The sequence below is a fragment of the Zosterops lateralis genome (genome assembly GCF_965231275.1).
Source record: "Zosterops lateralis genome assembly, chromosome: 6".
Classification (NCBI taxonomy): Eukaryota; Metazoa; Chordata; class Aves; order Passeriformes; family Zosteropidae; genus Zosterops; species Zosterops lateralis.
Genome location: NC_139761.1, coordinates 39,190,034 through 39,209,864, shown reverse-complemented (window position 1 = coordinate 39,209,864; position 19,831 = coordinate 39,190,034). Strand labels below are relative to the sequence as shown.

The following is a 19,831-nucleotide window of genomic DNA, read 5'->3' as shown; positions in this document are numbered from 1 at the left end:
TTTTTACTTGAAATTTAATTTGCTCAGAATATTGGAAGTATTTTTTATTTTTCAGTGTGGTGAATTTGAAGGCTGGAATAGGTGTCATTGAGCAGGCATGCTAAAGTAAAAGCTTAATATGTAGCAGTGTCCCTTTTCCCTGTATAAGTGGGAGTTTTTGCACAAATGCTTGTAACACTGTTCTATTTAAAACTTTTTTTTTCCTTATGTGCAGGTGCAACAAACACTGAGCATTCTTCAGCAACTAGCAACAGCAATGGGCCCCAATATCAAACAGTATGTGAAAAATTTGGGGATTCCTGTCATTACAGTCCTGGGAGATAGTAAGGTAGGACAGATGTCAAGATCTCTTTGGTTTTTGTGTATCTAAGCTATGCCTGAAAGGTGGATGGTAGTTAAAACTTCCTTGGAAACTTACCAGTTATTTTTTAAAGGTTCTTGCCTGAATGACAATATTCATAAAAAGTATATATCTGGATTGTATATTCAGGTGTATTCCCCTCCTTGTAACTAAACCCAGTGAAACAGTCTGGCTTTTAAATTAATGTGGTGACTATATGCATAATTCTGCTACTGAAAGTACACTATTTTAGACGCTAAACCAAGGTTTGCTTGGTAAAGTTGCTTGTAGAATTCTTAGTGTATCACTGTGGATTCCAGTATACGTCGTTGTTGTTGTCTTTGTCACTGTGTAGGAGACCTTTGAATTGTAGGTAGACATAGGACATTCACAACTGACACTGAAGCTTGTATAAATAACATCAGCATCGAGTTTGCCAGGATGCTGTGTCAAAGTCAAGCTTGGGACCATGGGAAAGAGCTATTTGGAGCAATGGGTAAAGAGGCTTGGGAAAGTGCCAGTATTTTGTGCCATAAGTCATGGGCAACTACCAAAGATGGCATACTTCAGCTGTCTCTGCTTAGAATGTGAGTAGAAAAAAGAGCACAAGCTGGAGCTACCTGTCCCAAACAATGGAAGGACTTAGACAGGTTCTAGGGCTACGTAAAAAGCTCCTGGTTCAAATTGTTTTCTCTTAAAGAGTCTTCAAGAACTGAGATTTTATGTGACTGTTAAATACTTTTAACTCACCAGTTATCCTGAGGTAGCAGCAATCTCCTTTTGTAGAGTCATAGAACTTTTTAGGTTGGAGGGGAACCCTACAGACTGTCTAGTTCCAACCCCAGTTCCATAGGTGGGGACACTTTCCACCTAGACCAGGTTACTCAAAGCCCCAGACTAGTAGTAGAGTTTGTGGTTTAAGGATAAGACCAATTGTGATTAACTTGAACTGTTACTGAAATGCATAATACTGACATAACTTGTAAGCACTGTAATGCTGACAGAAGATTGTATGCTCGTTTGAACACGCTTACAGTGGTAATTTTTTTTTAAGTACTACAAGATTTAACTAGTTTATCAAATTTGTTTTTGAAGATGAGAGTAGTCCATTTTGGGTTCAACTTCAATATGTTTATAATGGACCCACTGAATAGTTGAGGAAAATAATCAGCTTGAAGCATGAGTGAAGATAAATTTGGGTGATGGGAGCCAAGGCCTTGTCAGAGAGGCTGGTGAGGCATGTGTTTATATGCAGCACATGATTTATTTCTTGTCCTCAATGAGATGGAAGATAGGAGAAGTTGGTAAAGCAAGGATGCTGACTCCTTGTTTACATATATGCCTGCATGTTACTTCTACATTTAATATGGTTCATACTTATCTAAATGAGTCTGCTATGTTATTAGCGTTCCTCAGAAGTTCAGCCTACAGGAGAGGGTTGTATGTACAGTCAGGTCTAGACTGATAACATTTTAAGGAACCCATGATTGTTAAATATTCCATCTGGCTTCTCATAACTTCATATAGTTGCTTTAAAAAAGGGTGGTGTTCTAAATTTTGCTTGGAAAAAATACTAAAGATGGAAATCAGTAGGAGTTAGAGGTCTCCTTCATTCCTGATTTGACTTTTGCTCATGTGTATCCTAAATGAGAGTGCCCTAATAGCAGGCTCCATAATCCACTTGCCTTGATTTATGAATGTGCAGTCTATTTTAAGCACTACATAAGTCAGTAACATTAATTTTTAGCTTCTGTGAGAGTTTGACTCCCAGAATTGTCATCAATGAATGGTAACATGTAAAAGTAATTTTAGAGAGACCCTTTCACCCTCTTTATTAAACTTATTTTTAAAAAGTTATGGTAGATAAGTATAATGTCTGATATGGAGATTGCTGTGGCTGATATCATCACTGAAACTAAATTATTCTCAAGCTGCAAATAAAAAAATATTTCAAAGCCTGCGATGTGGAAGCTTTTTGCTTTCATAGGAAGGATGGCCATTGCTTCTTCTGTCATAATTGTCTGACCTCTCTTCAGGTTTATTCTTTTTAAATCTTGTTCTTTCTGCAGAATAACGTTCGTGCTGCTGCACTAGCAACTGTAAATGCCTGGGCCGAACAAACTGGCATGAAAGAGTGGTTGGAAGGGGAAGACCTGTCTGAAGAGCTCAAAAAAGAAAATCCTTTCCTAAGACAAGAGGTAGGCTTCTGTCAAGTAAACTTCTTGTGTGTGTCAAATCAGAATAACCGGATGTGCTATGGACTCTATTGGTGCAGACTGAAATAGCACAGTGCTAGCATTATATTGGAAAACAAGTAGCTCTACACAAAATTGTTAAACGTCAAAAGGCTAGTAACAAGCTTTCTTCCTGCATGAGAGCTGTTATTTAGAGTTCAGGGCCTCTGAAATCAAACTTCTGTCTGTTTTGATTAGCATTTTAAGAGCTAGTGTGTTCCCTCAAATTCACCATGGAACAGAACTAGAGACATTAAAAAGAGTGGCTGGAATTCTGTTCCTTTCAAAAGGAGGAAACAGCCTGCAAGGGAGACCAGGCTTAAAGTTTTAAGATAGTTGTGTGTTAACATGCTGTACTTAAATTTTAATTTTTGAAGTTGCTGATATGAAAATTGATGTTCAAGAATATTCGTCTGAAAAATGTTTGGGTGGATTTTTCCTACTAGCATTTTAGATTGTAATGGTATGTGAAGGACTACTATTCAGACTCTCACGGCTCACACACCACTGTGAACACTTCTTTAAAAGCTTTTATTTTAAAACTTCCTTTCAGCTTCTTGGTTGGTTGGCTGAGAAACTGCCTGCCCTCCGTTCTGTTCCTTCTGACCTACTCTTGTGTGTGCCTCACCTGTACTCCTGCCTTGAAGATCGAAATGGGGATGTGCGCAAAAAGGCACAGGATGCCCTGCCGTTCTTCATGATGCATCTTGGCTTTGAGAAGATGGCAAAGGCCACTGGCAAGCTGAAGGTACTTCTCTTACAAAGATTAGATTGTGCAATCTTGAATTAGTGAATATTAAGTCCTATTCGTAGTCTCATGATTTGTTGTCTTGAGCTGTGTAAGCTTGTCTGCACTGGGTGTTTTCAGGGAGACTGAAAATAGAATCAGAAGCTGTGAGCTAGAGCTTTCTCTGCTTCAAAATGATTACTGCCATTACAGGCTTATTACTTCAAGAGCTTGATATTTATTTGCTCTGCTTTTCTTCTGAAAAAAAATCTACTTGCAGATAGCTTCCATACCAGCTCCTGTCCCACTTCATGCTGTTGTACTCATACTTTAACATGATGTCTAGCAGTTAGCTTTAGCTTATGGACCCCTGCGTGCTGAGTAGGCACTCCACTGACATCCAAAGACCACTCACCTAGAACACATTGCTGGTTTACATATTTCCCATAGATCTTGCAGAAGAAACTTTAACAAAAAATGTTTTAACTCAGAACGAAAGTATCTGAGAACAATGATGTTTTAAGATGATCATCCTCTAAGATGCTTAACAGAAGTATGGATTGTTTCAAGCTACTTTTGTTTTTGTTGACTGTAGCATGTATTGGAAAGATTAGTATAGGCATTACTAAATTCATCATTTCTTTTTTGCACTTTTTGTTCTTTAGCCAACTTCCAAAGACCAGGTATTGGCCATGCTTGAGAAAGCCAAAGCCAACATGCCAGCCAAAACAGCTCCTCCTGCTAAAGCATCTTCCAGAGCGGTAGGAGGAGCAGCTCCAGCCAAATTCCAACCTGCATCAGGTAACCTCTCTGACATTTTGGGAAATGACTGAGAAAATGGTGGATTTTGAAGCTTTTTGGCATGCCAGATGAATAAACATACTTAGCTGGAGAAGAAGTATTCAGCATAGTTAGAGTTCTGATCTTTCTTGCATTTGAATCAGCTTCCAGTGTAGGAGGGTGTTTCCACACAACCATCTGTCAGCTGCTATTTGAAAACTTGAAAATATCTACTTGGTATTGAAGCTAAAACCAAGCTAGGCTTAAGGGGGAGTTTTTTTTCTAATACTAATCTGATTTTAATTTTTTTTTTATGTTTTCCCTTTTTTGTATTATTCTGGACTATTTCCTCAGTGTAGTTCAGTGTGGGACTACCAGAATGCTTGTGTGGTGGGATTAGGGGACAACTGATTTGAAGTAGTCCTGCCTACTAGGGCAGGACCCTGCTCAAGCCGGGTGCAACTATAGCTCTAGACATAGCCTGCACAGTATACATGTCTGCATTTTTTAATTGTTTTGAAAAATGACAAATTGGTTGACATACCATGATCTTAATTAAGAAAACTTCGTATGCTAACATAGAATTTAAGGGATGACTTCAGTGGATCTAAAATCCTCAGACATATGTGTGGTTAATGATGTTGTATCCACAGTTTTTCTTATGTCCTAAGAACAGGAAACTGTCACCTAAAATGGGCTTCTGGATAACTATAATGGTCTATTGTTTTTCCAGCATTTGCTGATGATTTGGGATCTAATACCATGGAATCCAAGCCTGATCTCAAAAAAGCCAAAGCAGGAGGACTCTCCTCTAAAACTAAGGTATGGTTTTTGCATTTTGTGTAAAATCAGTTTTATGAAGTTAGTAGCTGTGTTTTGTTAATGTGTTATAGATAGAAGAGTGTAGTCCTTGGTAGGGACAACTTTTATTAAAAATCTTCACGCTTGTCTGAACTCTGAAATGACAGGTGTTCCCATATCACTCACCTGATCACTGCTTTTGTCATTATCTATTTAATTCCTAAAGTCTGTAATGTCAAAAAAATCAGTCTTACGAGCAACTCACTCTGTTCTAAATTTTCTTGACTCTTTGATTTTGTGCTATTGAGAATTCATTCTTACCATTCCAGGTCCAGTGTTACACTTGAATGTTGATTTCGAACCCATGCATCAAAAGAAATTAATCTTTGCCTTACAATATGAAGGGTAAAAAATTCTCAATCAAAAGTGAAAAAAGGGAAAGAGTATGCTTAAAAACATAATAATCTCAATTGATTACAGTCAATTTTTGGTTAGGTTTTTCTGTTGTTTTGTGTTACAGTAATTTATTTCTTTTTTTGCTGTTACTAGTAAAGTTTGTCCTATGCATGTAACTCAAAATAACCCCAATTGTTCTACAGTCCTGTTGTCTCCATTGTCTGAGGTAGTGCTGTAACAAGAACATTTGATGTAAGTCCACATTTGTGGCAAGAATAAGCAAAACAAACCTTGAAGGATATTTAGGTTTGCTGAAGTCGATGCAGTGTTCTGTCAGAACTCTGCTGGTAAACACCTTTGTTGTCAGACAGCTGTTTACTCTTAAGAGTTTCCATTCCAAACCTTCGAACACATTCACAGCAAAGACTTTTCTGTGGCTTGTTTACAGCAGTCAGATGTTAATAGCAATATGTCCAAGGGTAATGCCCGCCTGTCCAAAGCTAATACAAGCCTCAGCAAGGGCGGTTCAAGTCTGACAAAGAGCCAGTCTGTCAAACAGGTACCACGTTGGGTTTTAGGGATATGTGTGGGTGACTAGCACACTGGCTGAGAGTGATGTGTCATAGTTCACAGGCTACTACTGTGCACACTGTCATGGGTAGTGCTTCCACAGCAGCTGAGCACACACTTTTAAACTTCTAATCAACGTTTTCCTTTCAGCTTCTCTCTGGCTCTTGCACACATGGGCAGCATGAGGGTGGCAAGTATCTTAACGCTTGCAGTTGCTGGGACTGAGGCATAAATATGGCTTGTGTTGCCTGCTAATGCCTTGCCTCTTTCAGGGTGTGCAGGGAAAGAAGGTGCTAAGCAAGCCTAATCTCAAGGAAGATGATGATAAATCAGGCCCTATTTTTATCATTGTCCCAAATGGGAAGGAACAGAGGATGAAAGAAGAGAAAGCTCTGAAGGTGAGAAAAATCAGAATGTGTTCATAAGTTTTGAACTGGAGGCTTTTAATGCATTATTTAGTTTTTCATTTAGAATTAAACATACTGGGGCATATATTAGCCACTGTCCATCTCTTGGAGTCTGCTTCTTGAGTTGAATTTCATACATCAGTAGTGGCCTTACTCTCTGATTTCAAATTTTGCGCAGTATGCACTGTCATAAAAGCCAAAGGCCTTTTTACATTTTTCAAGTTGCGAAGTATTAAGCTTAGTCAATTGTTTTTAGGTACAATGTCAGAGTTCTAGGGTACATTGCAAATGCTTTAATATACTTATTTTGAGTAGCCCCACTTAAAAATTTGTAGGAAAATTCTGTTACTGAAAATATGCATATTACTTGTAACTTGCTGGTAGATAGGCCTGTTTGGAGCTTAAAAACAAAAACTTTAAGTGATAATTATTAAGATAATGGCATAAGGATAGCAGTCCATATGAAGAAAACTTGTCATGTAAAAAATAGGTGAGCAAACACCACTGATTTTTCATTCCTTACTGACAATAAGAAAGCTTTAAAAACACAGTCTAAGGCAGAATTAAAAGATGTTCAATCAGCAACGTCTGTCAGGAAGAAAAGGTATTGCTTGCTGTGAGTTCCTAAATGCTGCCTTTTACAGGTGTTAAAGTGGAATTTCACTACTCCCCGTGATGAATATATTGAACAGCTGAAAACTCAGATGTCCACTTGTGTGGCCAAATGGCTACAGGATGAGATGTTTCATGCAGACTTTCAGCACCACAACAAAGCACTGACTGTTATGATTGAGGTGAGTTTGGATCTGTGGTAGAAGATGAGGCTGATAGAATTACTCTCTGCTGTGAAAGATACTGCTTGAGTTAAAATCAAACAGAAATTCTCTGAGGAGCCAGGGGTCATTGTTCTGTCTAGTTGAAATCTAAACATACGTAGAATTAATTTAGTATGATGAAGTTGGTATTAATAGTGTTTCTAGGGAGAAGGTGAAAATTTCCTCACCAGAGACTTCTCTTACAATTTCAGAAAGCCATATAGGTTCAAAGTGAGTATGTATGTTTCCAAGAATCTTCCAATAAATGTAGATCATCTTACCAGACATTGCTTAGCTTGTTTTCCTGTTGAACAGGGTATATGTGTGTTTCATTTACATAGCCTTTTTTTTTTTTCTTTTTTTTTTTTTTTTTTTTCCCTCCCTTCAAGCACTTGGAGAGTGAAAAAGATGGAGTCATCAGCTGCCTGGATTTGATCCTAAAATGGCTTACCCTGCGGTTCTTTGATACCAACACAAGTGTTTTGATGAAAGCACTTGAATATCTTAAATTGCTTTTCAATTTGCTGAGTCAAGAAGAGTATCACCTCACTGAAAATGAAGCATCCTCATTTATCCCATATCTTATCCTAAAGGTACAGTTTGTTTTACCAAAACTAACATTATTTTTCATGAGGAATATGGCAGAATACCATCAAACACTGCAATATGTTCATTCTAAATATATTGTGAATGCAGTTAAATCCAGTTGGTAGCTGGTGTGAGATTCAACAGGCCGTGTTTTTTTAACCTAGAGAAAAGGAGGCTCAGGGGAGATCTTAGTCCTGTTTATAACTACCTGAAAGGAAATTGTAATGAGGAGGGTGTTGGTATTGTCTTGTCAAGTAACAAGTGAATAGAATGAGAGCAAAAGGCCACAAACTGTTCTAGGGGAGGCTTACATTGGATATTCAGAAAAATTTCTTCACTAAATGGGTTGTCAGTCACTGAAACAGGCTGCCCAGGAAAGAGGTTGAGTCTCCATCACTGGAAGTATTTAGAAGACATATAGATGTGATACCTGGGGACAGGTACACAGTTTAGTGGTAGACCTGGCAGGGTTGGTTTAATGGTTTGACTTGATGATTTTAAGGTTTCCTTTTCTTACCTTTATGATTCTGTAGTGCATATTTCCCTTTAAAAGCCTTTGGCAAAAAAGGGATTTTGCCTTGAGAATGATTCTGGCTTTCCTGAGACTATTTAGAATATTCAAAAGTACCATGAGACTGTATAAAATATTTTGTATTTCTTCCCCTCTTTCATTTTTTTTTACATTAATTTTCTATTAGGTAGGAGAACCGAAAGATGTCATCCGTAAGGATGTACGTGCCATTCTGAACAGAATGTGTCTCATCTATCCAGCCAGCAAGATGTTCCCTTTTATCATGGAGGGGACAAAGTCAAAAAACTCCAAACAACGTGCAGGTGGGAAATGGCCTGTTGAACTACACATGTGCAAAGTACTTGAAATTGCTTTGGTTTGCATCTTGAAAAGCATTGAGAGTGTTGGGTGGGATGTTTGTGTGCACATGGCATTTTATGCAGATTTTTGTAAGTGTTTAAAGGATTAGAATTGTAAGTAGTATCATATTGCTTGTAATGTCTATAATAAAGTTGTGGTGTTTGTAGTTAAAACAACTCCCTGGTCACTTTGAAAATATGTTATCCTGGTATAAGCAGAAAGTTAAAATCTATACATAATATAGTATTGCAAACTCACAACTGTTTACCTGAATGTGATGTTAACTTGTAACATTGCCCACATATGGTTATGGGAGATACTTGAAGTGTAGAGGGGTGACTGACAGCTTTTAGATAGTATCTGTGAAGTAGTCTGCTGTACCTTACTGTTGATCCCATAAATCACCTGGAGTATATGTATCATCAGCTTTGTAATTAGCAGTTCTCTACAGTGAAAGTTGAAGTTGTGCAAGCAACACAGGAATTAGGAGGGCTCTCTTTCCATCAGTTTAAAGTTGAGTGTGCGTATGTTATTTCCTTCTTTTAGAATGCTTGGAAGAGCTTGGCTGTCTGGTTGAATCGTATGGCATGAATGTCTGCCAGCCAACTCCAGGAAAAGCCTTAAAAGAAATGGCGACTCACATTGGTGACCGGGACAACACTGTGCGCAATGCTGCGCTGAACACCATCGTGACCGTCTACAATGTCCATGGTGACCAAGTGTTCAAGCTGATTGGAAATGTCAGTATAACTGCAATAAGTTTATGGGGGTTTTAGGGTTAGGGTGCTGTGCTTAATTTGGTCTGTGGGATTGTTTGGGATTTTTTTTTGTTTGGGGTTTGGTGGTTTGGTTTTTCTTCGAGTCCTTACATTTTTTTAGGGGATTAGCACTATTTTGCTTGTGATTGGTCATGGTAGATCTTGCTGTTAGCATCAAGAGTATTTTGTAGTTTTGAAAATAATTTATTGCATCACAGATCCTCTGATGGCCATTTGGGTAATTCCAGGTTGTAGAATATATTAAATTATAGAATGGTTTGGGAAGGGACCTTACCATTTAGGCCCAAACCCCCTGCCATGGGCAGCAACATTTGAACACTTCCAGAGACTGGGTATTCTGTTTCATAACCTCAGCCATTCCCACGGTCAAGAGTTTCTAATCCAGTCTAAATTTAGCTTCTTTCATTTTAAAGTAACTACCACTTTTCTATCATTGTATGCTTCTGTTAGAAGTCCCTCTCCAGATTCTTTGTAGGCTCCTCTTAGGTACTGGAAGACTGCAATGAGGTCTCCCTAGAGCCTTCTCTTCAGCATGCTCCCAACCCCAGCTCTCAGCCTGTCTCCAGTCAGAGGGACGTGTATAACCTGAATGTGCATGAATGAAAAAGAAAACTGGAAAAAAATATAAAAGCACTGACCTTCATGGGGATGAAATTGTTCATAAAGAGTAACTTGTGTTATAGTCGACTGTACAAGTAACACATCTGACTGAGAATATTTGGATAACTTATTTGGCAAAAAACAGCTAGTTGTTGGGGCTCCATTAAGTCCTCAGCTTTTTTTTTTATGCCCAGCTTATCCAACTGCTTTGCAGTTAAAGTTTGGTAAGTTTGGCTTACTTGCTTTATCTCATTGAATTTCATTTTTAAAGTGTCAGTACTGTGTCACTTTGTATTACTGCTGTATTGCTCTCTGAAAATCATACTTAGCCATTATCATCTAAAATGCAGTAAAAATTAAAGGTGGCAAAACTCAGTTTCCAGTGTCCAGCAATGGAAAGCTAGTTCACTGTGTTTATAATTACTGTGCATATTAGATTAAGTACACTGAGTTCTAATCTGAATCAAGAGCAGTTAGATAATTTTTAGCAGTTTTGTTCTATAGATTTTGTCTCGGTAATGTTTCTAGCAGCACTAAAACTGATAGGAATGTAATAGATATTTTAATGCCTTTGCAGCTTTGTTGTGTTGTATATGCCATAGGGCATACAAGCTATTGGATGGGTATTTTCTGGAATATGACAAGCAGGGGAAGCAAGACTGACCTGATCTTCTTTCTTTTTTTTTTTTTTTTTTTTTTTTTTTTTTTTTTTTTTTTTTTTTGACTTCCAGCTTCTTGAAAAGTTGAAATTGAATGTGACTCTTATTTTCTCTGTTAACTGTTCCCATGATAGTTAATGTTGCATTTTCATTAACATTTTAGATTTTCATTCTATTTAACTATTGTTCAGAGTGCAATCTGCTTCTGCCTCATTCTACATAGTCCATTTGCTTTTGAATTTTCAAGGTAAAGGAAAAATTGTAGCACCTGAATAATTCAGCCCTTTCTAACCATGATTTTCTGAGCTTCAGTATGGTCCATCTATGGGTTCTCTGGAAGGTTTCTAAATCATAGGGATACTGAAGAGTACTTCTCATGAAATTATAGTGTCTACTTTTGTTCAGATGGAGTTTTATTGGTAGTCTTCGGTCTGGTAGATAAGCAGGTAAATATGAATCTTTTCGCTGTCTGAGCTGGAGCATTAAGTTACCTGATCTGGTGTTCGTATGGAATTATGAGTACATTGAGCAGGTCAACTGTCAGAAGGACTCTAGCTTCTGTGGCAGGGTCCAAAGTGTTAAAGCACTCCCTTGTCTGCTAATAAGGAATATGGAAAGGTGGGTGAGGTTTTTTTTATTTAAGTTTTTTTGTTTGGGGTTTTTGTAGCAACACATGCAACAATTACAAACACAAGAGAGCACTATAGTTTGAATTCAAGATGGACTGCTTCTTGGAAATTATGTGGGCTAGAAATAGGTATATTCTGTATTACAGCTTGTCAATATGGGTTAATTAGCTCTTGAAGTAGCACCTGACAATCCAGAGTGTCCTGGTGAGTTTGCTTCTAGGAGGTAGCATTGACAGTTCCCACCTTTGTGTTAGAGAACTTCAGTCGGCACTAATAAGTACGGTGTGAATCCTGTAGGTGACTGAGATTTCCAAAACCCATACAACTCAGGCTGAGTGAAAGCATTGTGTGTTACAGCTTTCAGAAAAAGACATGAGCATGCTGGAGGAAAGAATAAAGCGGTCAGCCAAGAGACCCTCTTCTGCTCCAGTGAGACAGGTAGAGGAGAAACCTCAGCGTACTCAGAACATGAGCGCCAATGCCAGCATGATGCGCAAGGGACAAGCTGAGGACATGTCCTCCAAACTCAAGTATGTAATGTTGCATTATGGTCTCTGGCTTGCATAGTATATGTGCTAATATGTCTGACAATGTCATTTTAGTTCTTCTATCATCATCTCTGCATGTTGTGAGAAATGGCCAAATAATATAAATCTGAATGTCTGAAATTTTTTTGTCTTGTCTGTCTTGAAATCTTTCTAAATGGTCTTGTGCCTTTTTTCACTGCTTCTCCATGGACAGAATTATGTATCGCACTTATAGGATGTAAGTACTGCCCACTAACTCCTTGGTAGCAAGGCTCTTCTATTTTTCAATTTCTGTCCTAGCCATCCCTTGCTGAGGGTGATGGGTTTGCCATGGTTAGTTCAAGGTTATTTACAGGTCTCTGAATTTAGGAAAAGAAAGAAAACAGAAATACAGGTTTCTGCCAAAGGTGACTGTGGATGAAGCTGCAGACAGACATGGCACTTCCACATTGAGCAACCGTTCAAAATATTGGGAGAACTTTGAATGTGTTGCATTAAACTTGGTATTTGTTGGACCCTGTTCTAATTATGTTAGACAGAAACCACAGAAATGGATAGGCATGTGTGACTTGTAGAGCTTGGGGCAACTGTACCCAAAACAAAAAACTCAGAAACTATTCCTAGCCACCTGCTCATTATTTTGGAATGAAAGTCTGTGGTGAGAAGTATTTATTAAAATATTTCCTTGAAAAATCTGATGTTCAGTATAGGTCATATGGGGATGCTGGGAGTCTTAGATTCAGAGGATATTGTGAGGCCGCTCTGTACATGTGCATCCTGTCCATTATTTAAAAAACCAGAGGTGAAAAAAAGCCACTCAAACTTTAAAGTTCTATTCCTTTAACAGTACTGTAAACTGTGTTAGTTATCTCAAGCCAAGTACAGTATCTTAGCAAAAGTACAGGGCATCTTGTGGTTTACAAGAGAAACTAGGAGGGCAAGTAAGTAGCAGCTGCTCTTCTGGCCTACAGGACATGGGGAAAGGCAGAGGAAGTTAAGGGGCTTCAATATATTCCAAACTGCAAAACCTGTGCTAGTATGAGAGCGTTAGGGCTACCACTAGATGCTAGTGCTAATATTCTTGCCTCTTGTGTATGTTAATAAACACTCTATGTATAATAAAGTAAAATTCTTTCCTGGTTTCTGTAGCCAAAATCGCAACATGGGCAGCCACTCTGAGACAGCACATACAGTTCCACGGGAATTTCAGCTGGATCTTGATGAAATTGAAAATGACAATGGAACCGTCAGATGTGAGATGCCAGCACTTGTACAGCACAAACTAGATGACATCTTTGAGCCAGTCTTGATTCCTGAGCCCAAGTGAGTTTAGTTTTAACTCCTAAGAGAAATCAGCAGGGCTGCATAAAAAGTATTTTGAGAAGGTGAATTGATAGTGCAAGTTTCTACATTCAGACTTGTTTTCATAAGAGGGTAACTTGAAGAGATGGCAAAACAAAGATCGGTTGTACTCTTCTGAAATCTGGAGAGCAGTTATTTTTAATGAAAGACATGAGTTCTAGTTAGGCATTTTTATAGGTAGAGGATCTTGAGTTTGTAAATGCATCATCAGTGTCTTTACAAACAGTGCAATAGGCATGGTAAAAGGAATGATTCCTTCCTTGAGAATCCTCAGTGAAGAATGAAATCCTTTTCCCTTGTTGTTAAGTTGTCATTGAAATACAGCAGTTAAGTCTATATTAAAGTAGCTCTCCAAAAAGTAACGAATCCTGTTTTCAACCTTTTAGAATCCGTGCTGTGTCGCCGCACTTTGATGACATGCATAGTAACACAGCTTCTACCATCAACTTCGTCATTTCCCAAGTCGCCAGTGGTGATATAAATACGAGCATCCAGGCTCTCACACAGGTAAGTGAATTAAGGTAGCAACTAATCACACTGTACCAGACTTTGCCTGCGAGGGTGATGAGTTGCACTCTGGTGGAGCAATCATGTCAGGTGACGTGGGCTCTGCTCAGAATCTCCCTGATGACAAAACTAAGTGCACAGGGGCCATCTGACTCGCTTTAGCCTTAGAAATTTCACTTGAAAGATGGAGAATAAACCTAATGCTTTTTTCATTAGTGCTTCTGGGTTATATTTTTGGTTTTGTCAAATTATTTGTGCCATGAGTTTATAAAAGCAAATAAGTCAGTGAGACTTAACTTTTAAATTTAAACTGTTTTAGAGATCCTTAGCAAAAGGATTGTCTTGCCCCTGTAGTTTTTGTATGGGTTTAGGGTTGCTTTAACTACTTAGAAGTTGTTTTTGTCCAGAGGATTTCATAAAGCTGTAAATTCCAGAATCTATAGCGTTGATGTTTTCATTTGTGTAGAAGATAGGATTACAGTTCTCTAAAATATCAGTAATTGGTTGTGTTTGGACTAGCAATGCAAGTCTCTAGCTGCTGATTTTGGGTGCAAGCTTAGAATACAATTGCCTTGGCAAATGGATTGGTCAGGGCAAAACCCTTCCTATAGAAAAGTATTTAAATTATTGTTATTTTGCGTTGTTTGCATTATGTTGACTTTACTAGAGCATTTTGTTTTTAAATCTTAGATTGATGAGGTGCTCAAACAGGAGGACAAAGCAGAAGCTATGTCTGGCCACATTGACCAGTTCCTAATAGCCACATTTATGCAGCTCCGGTTAATCTACAATACACACATGGCAGATGAGAAGCTGGACAAAGATGAGATTGTCAGACTTTACAGCTGTATTATTGGGAGCATGATCACGGTAAGACTTCGCCGTATAAGGTGAAGAGCAAATAACTTCTGTGCAGAAGTTGTGGGAAAGTGGAATGTCTGTTCTGTACCTAAGTCAGCTTACTATTGAGTCTTTCTTATGAAGGTTCTGCTCATCAATGCATCTTTTGAGAGCAGATGGGGAATAAGAAGTTGGGGAAGGGAAGAAGGTCTCTGCTTCTGCAAAATACAGCCACTAAGACTTCTGTTAAGCTATGTTGTCAATATTCTTTACGTTTTGAGTGCCGTGTTGGTGGCCTGATTATTTTCAGAAGTCACTCAGTAGAGAACTTCCTTCATACTTGTGTTTTGACTCTTCTAACTCTTGTGGGAAACAGGGAGATGTCAAGGTTTGATGGTGTAGTCTAGAGAAGTCCCTATACTAAAGGATCATGTGCAGGGAAAACTAACACTTTCTTCATTCTGTAGCTATTTCAGATAGAGAGTCTGGCTCGAGAGGCATCCACTGGTGTGCTTAAAGACCTGATGCATGGTCTTATTACATTAATGCTGGATTCTCGGGTTGAAGATCTTGAGGAGGGCGAGCAGGTCATCCGATCAGTCAACCTCTTGGTAGTGAAAGTTCTGGAGAAGTCTGACCAGACCAACATCTTGAGGTATGTAATGAAAACTGCATAATTACTGCTTTTCTTTACCTGTTCTCTTGTGTTCATTGAACGGCTGAGTTTGTTAGTCATTTTCTAAGCAAAGACCAATGTCTATAGAATCATTCAGCTAGCTAATAAAGAATTATCACTGATTGTGGTCAGAAATTGACTGCACAGTTGGAGGCAGGCTAAACAAACCAGCTTAGTATGATTCTTTGTGCTTTGAAGTTCAGCAGATTATCTCTTAAGTTCTTGTAATATACTACAAAGAAAGAAGGAAAGAGCTGTTGCACAACTGCTGGACTAACCCCAGTCTCTGGTGTGATATTCTGTGGTGAGTTGGCATCTTTTTTTCTTGCATATAGCACTTTTTCTGTGTAACCTTTTTTAAATTTATTCCTTCTAGTGCTCTACTTGTTCTGCTCCAAGACAGTCTTCTAGCAACAGCCAGTTCTCCTAAGTTTTCAGAACTTGTCATGAAGGTAAGCCTGTAGTAGAGATTTTGAACTTACATGGTTTGTCTGAATCATCTTACCTGAAAGAACAGATGGAGTTAAAAAAAAAATAGTGTCCATAACTTGAAATATTTCTTATAACTTCCATAATTCTGATCTTATTAGATGTCACATATAGATACTTTAGGAGGGAGCTTTTACGCCTGTTAATAGTTTACTTGTGAACAGTAGAAACTTGTGAACAGTAATACAAACTCCATACAGAGGTGTACAGTCACCTGCTGGGCTTGTTTGCTTGGGTACTGCACTGTACTATGGATTCAAACAGTGCCAGGCTGGAGCTGACTTGTATCCTGTCATCTGTATTTACAGGCAGAGCAAACAGGCAAATGTCTTCATTGAAACCATGAGAATGATCTCTTCTTACCATACAACACCCTTCTGTAACTGGCATGATTTAAAGACAGCTCAGGCATTCTTAATGAGGTTAAACCTAAAGAACTTATGCTGTGTGTAGGTGTACATAGCATATATATATATTATCTGCTGAAATGTCTTCACACAAAGCATTTAGTCTCCTGTTATAGGTAGAGAAGTCAGCACTTCACTTATGCATCAGCTCTAAAGAATGATCTGGATACTGTACAGCCAGTTACAAAGAGAAAGTAGGTACCAGTGCAAATATAGCCTGAGCAGCAGACACAGTGTGTGCTTGTATGATGTACTGGCAGAGTGAAGTGGCTCAGTGATAGTGTTTTGTAACTTCTCCTTATATAATCAAGTGCTTCATTCTTGAGTTGTCTTGCTTTAAGTCAGCCTCTCGTTCCAGTGTCTGTGGAGAATGGTGCGTCTTCTTCCGGAAACCATTAATAGCATCAATCTGGATCGGATTCTGCTGGATATCCACATTTTCATGAAGGTCTTCCCCAAAGAGAAGCTGAAGCAATGTAAGAGTGAGTTCCCTATTAGGACATTGAAGACTCTGCTTCACACCCTGTGCAAGTTGAAAGGGCCCAAGGTTAGAGCAATCACTAGTCATGTATTTTTAAATTGGATGTTCATGCAGTCTCTAGAGTATTTCTTTTTTAATTCCCCTCTTTTCCCATTTTAGATCTTAGATCATTTAACAATGATAGACAACAAAAATGAGTCTGAGCTAGAAGCTCACCTTTGTAGAGTAATGAAGCACGCCATGGACCAGTCTGGAAAAGCTGATAAGGATACAGAAAAAGGAGCTTCTCGCATAGTAAGTAAAGAAAATCTGTTGGCAGGGGAAGGGAGTGTAAAGTAATTTATTTAAGAAATAAAGTTAATTTTGTGTTTGCGTTTTATCAAGTAGTAATTCCCTTTTCAACATGCAAATAATGTTGGAAATACTTTTCTAAAGCAAAATTTTCATTTGCGGCTGTTTTGGGAATTTGTTGTGTGTGTTTACCTGAGTATTCTGTGGATATCCCAGGATGAAGTATTCTCCAGGAAATTCAGATGTGTAGCATAAGTTTTATGCTGCATAGTACTGTATCTGATCTACTAAAAGTTAGCCATATCCAAAACAGGTTTTAAACAGTTAACTTCTCAGAAGGAGTCCTACAGCTTCATTATGTCCTTGCTCACGTTCTGTGTATAAAGGGGCTGTGTAGAACTCTGATCACTTCAAGGTTTTCTTCACCTTTGGAAGCTCTGTATCCAGCTATCAGGTCTGAGGGTGTCATGGGTTTGTCTGATTTCTGTTTGGTTTTATTCACTTTGTATTAAAAATCTCCTTTTGTTTATTTATTTAGGAGGAAAAGGCTTCAAAAGCCAAAGTCAATGATATTTTGGCAGAAATATTTAAGAAGATTGGCTCAAAGGAGAACACCAAGGAGGTGAGTGCCCCCTTCCTGCAAGAAAGAGAACATGATACACTAGAATTGGTGTATGCAGCAGTTCTAGTAATACATAGCAACTCTTCCTTCCCAGGGTCTGGCAGAACTGTATGAATACAAAAAGAAATATTCTGATGCAGACATTGAGCCTTTCCTGAAAAATTCCTCTCAGTTCTTCCAAAGCTATGTGGAAAGAGGCCTCCGACTGATAGAAACAGAACGGGAAGGGAAAGGACGCATTGCTACTTCCACAGGTACATGCTATAGCAAAACTGATTGGTTTATAGTATAGGAGCAGATATATGACAGTTACGTGTCTCCTGGTAGAAATTAATATTTGCATACATTTATGGATTTCTGAAACAAGCCATGTATTTTCTTGCTGCTTGTGTTGTTTCACGAGGCACCATTTGTAGGGAGTATGCAGTATTTGTTTACAGAAAAAGAAGTTATAACCACACTAAATGTAGAAAACATCTGAAAGGCTTGGCAAACGTGTGGTTCTAATCCATATCCTGTGGTGTGGGTTGAACATTAGCCTGTGTTTCATGTGTCTGGTATGAAGAATTAGTTCTGCAAGGTATAGAGTTGGTTTAAAACAGTAGCAGCAGCTGTCAGAATCTCCTTTTACCTTTTTAGTAAAAATACATAAGAGGCTTTTTAATAGTAGTATTTTCTGTGTTAATGATATTTTAAATAGCATGAACAGTTTCTGCAGAATTTGTGATGATCTCTTTCCAATAAATTAGCTTTTTAGTTGGATGAATTACTGTAAAACTGTTGATTGCTGAGTCTTTTCATTGCAGGTAGATACAAAGGGGTATTTAATTAAATATTAGGGAAGGAATGTGACAAATTATTAGCTGCCAGTAAAAGCTGATACACAGTCTAGTAAAACTACCTCTAACTTTTATTTCTTACTCATTTCAGTGTCCTGTGAAACATTAGCCTTTTTTCTATCTTTCTCCTATCCCTGTATTGTAGATTCCTTTAGAAAGATAGATGATATGAGGTTCTTTCAGACCTTCCCAAATGTGTCCAACCATGCAGGACAGAAAATTCTACCTTTCATCATGAAAGTTTGTACAACTGAGAAATTCAAGAGTTTTCAGACCCAAATTTATGCACCATAGTTGTCTTTTTTGTTTTCCCTAACTTTGTCTGATATAAAACATGCCGTTCCATATTGCAACAGTACTTTTATGTAGAGTAAGGTATAAATGCTTAACCTTAATTTTCCTTTTATCTATTTTAAACACCCTTGTAGTAAATTAGTGAGAACAAATCTTTGTCCATGCTAAGTCTTAGAATTTGCATTTCTTTTAATAATGGAAAAAGTTTTTTCATCGTGTAAATTCCTTTTCTACCTTTTCTACCTAGTCTCTTGGTAGGGAAGCTTTAAAAACCTTGTTGTGTCCATTCCAGAAATCGCTCTTTGAGACTGAGTCGGAATAAAAGTTTCAGGTTGCACAAATGGGAGATAAAGAGAGGTTAGAATCAGTGGTAAGCCCAAAAGTACAACTAAACTAGAAGACAACAGACAACTCCAAGTATTTCCCACCTTGCCAGTTGCTCAGTTCTCCCTTTGAACATTATGATCGCTGCTGATGCACATCAATATCTTCCTCTCCCCACACTGTTCTCTTCAGCTATTGGCTTCAGCACTTCTAGAGCCGCTCTGCAGCCACTCCTTAAATTTCTCTGTTTCTTTTCTTGGTTTTCAGTTCACTTTTGCAAAGAAATGATAGACCAGGTGTGTCTATACTAGCAAATGCAAATAACTAACAAATAATAGGTTGGTTATTTCTTCACCCATTGCATCTTATTTCAGGGAACGGACCCAGAGGTTTATGCTTTTCTGATGTTTTAAATTTTTTTAACTTTCCTCCTTCCTTCCCCTCATCCTCCAGGAATTTCTCCTCAAATGGAAGGAACATGTGTTCCTGCGCCTACCCACACTGTATCTTCATCTATAGGAAACACAAATGGGGAGGAAGTGGGGCCTTCAGTTTACTTGGAAAGATTAAAAATCCTCAGGCAGCGTTGTGGCCTAGACAACGCAAAGGTATTGTACTTGACAACACTTGTAAATCCCCTGGGGATGCATTTGTTTTGCCCTTTTTTTTTTTTTTTTAAGAATTCAAATGCCAGAAAGCAGATTCCAGTCAGAATTTACGATCTTTCATTTATAATGCATGTCCTAGCTACTCACTGCATGTCACTGTGCCTAGTATAAATGACTTTAAGCTCATTACTTGGCCATGTAGGCTTACATTTCAGTCCACTCTGTCTGCATCGCTGGTGTTATGTGCCAGTTGTTTCTACAGACCTGTAGTTAATTATCTTTCCTTGCTGGGAGGCTGAGTCTCAAAAAGGTTCAAACAACTGTTCTCTAAAAGTTAACACCTCAGAGATGAGTGATGTGGAAATTCT

General features: G+C 38.3%; 1 protein-coding gene across 6 annotated transcripts in view; it reads left to right on the top strand.

The window, feature by feature from the left end:
- Positions 1-19,831, top strand: part of CKAP5 (cytoskeleton associated protein 5) — a 51,142-nt gene that overhangs the window by 28,140 nt on the left and 3,171 nt on the right. For 5 of the 6 annotated variants that reach the window (XM_083863691.1, XM_083863693.1, XM_083863692.1 and 2 more), the window contains exons 23-44: positions 215-328; positions 2,410-2,538; positions 3,128-3,322; positions 3,967-4,102; positions 4,815-4,903; positions 5,727-5,837; positions 6,121-6,246; positions 6,900-7,049; positions 7,460-7,663; positions 8,357-8,492; positions 9,076-9,269; positions 11,554-11,726; positions 12,873-13,046; positions 13,472-13,592; positions 14,283-14,462; positions 14,900-15,087; positions 15,485-15,560; positions 16,363-16,551; positions 16,645-16,779; positions 17,315-17,398; positions 17,493-17,652; positions 19,309-19,463. In XM_083863691.1, the coding sequence (XP_083719817.1) occupies positions 215-328; positions 2,410-2,538; positions 3,128-3,322; positions 3,967-4,102; positions 4,815-4,903; positions 5,727-5,837; positions 6,121-6,246; positions 6,900-7,049; positions 7,460-7,663; positions 8,357-8,492; positions 9,076-9,269; positions 11,554-11,726; positions 12,873-13,046; positions 13,472-13,592; positions 14,283-14,462; positions 14,900-15,087; positions 15,485-15,560; positions 16,363-16,551; positions 16,645-16,779; positions 17,315-17,398; positions 17,493-17,652; positions 19,309-19,463 (3,219 nt within the window). The remainder of the gene's footprint in view (positions 1-214; positions 329-2,409; positions 2,539-3,127; positions 3,323-3,966; positions 4,103-4,814; positions 4,904-5,726; positions 5,838-6,120; positions 6,247-6,899; positions 7,050-7,459; positions 7,664-8,356; positions 8,493-9,075; positions 9,270-11,553; positions 11,727-12,872; positions 13,047-13,471; positions 13,593-14,282; positions 14,463-14,899; positions 15,088-15,484; positions 15,561-16,362; positions 16,552-16,644; positions 16,780-17,314; positions 17,399-17,492; positions 17,653-19,308; positions 19,464-19,831) is intronic. The other variant, XM_083863695.1, reaches the window with a different exon arrangement.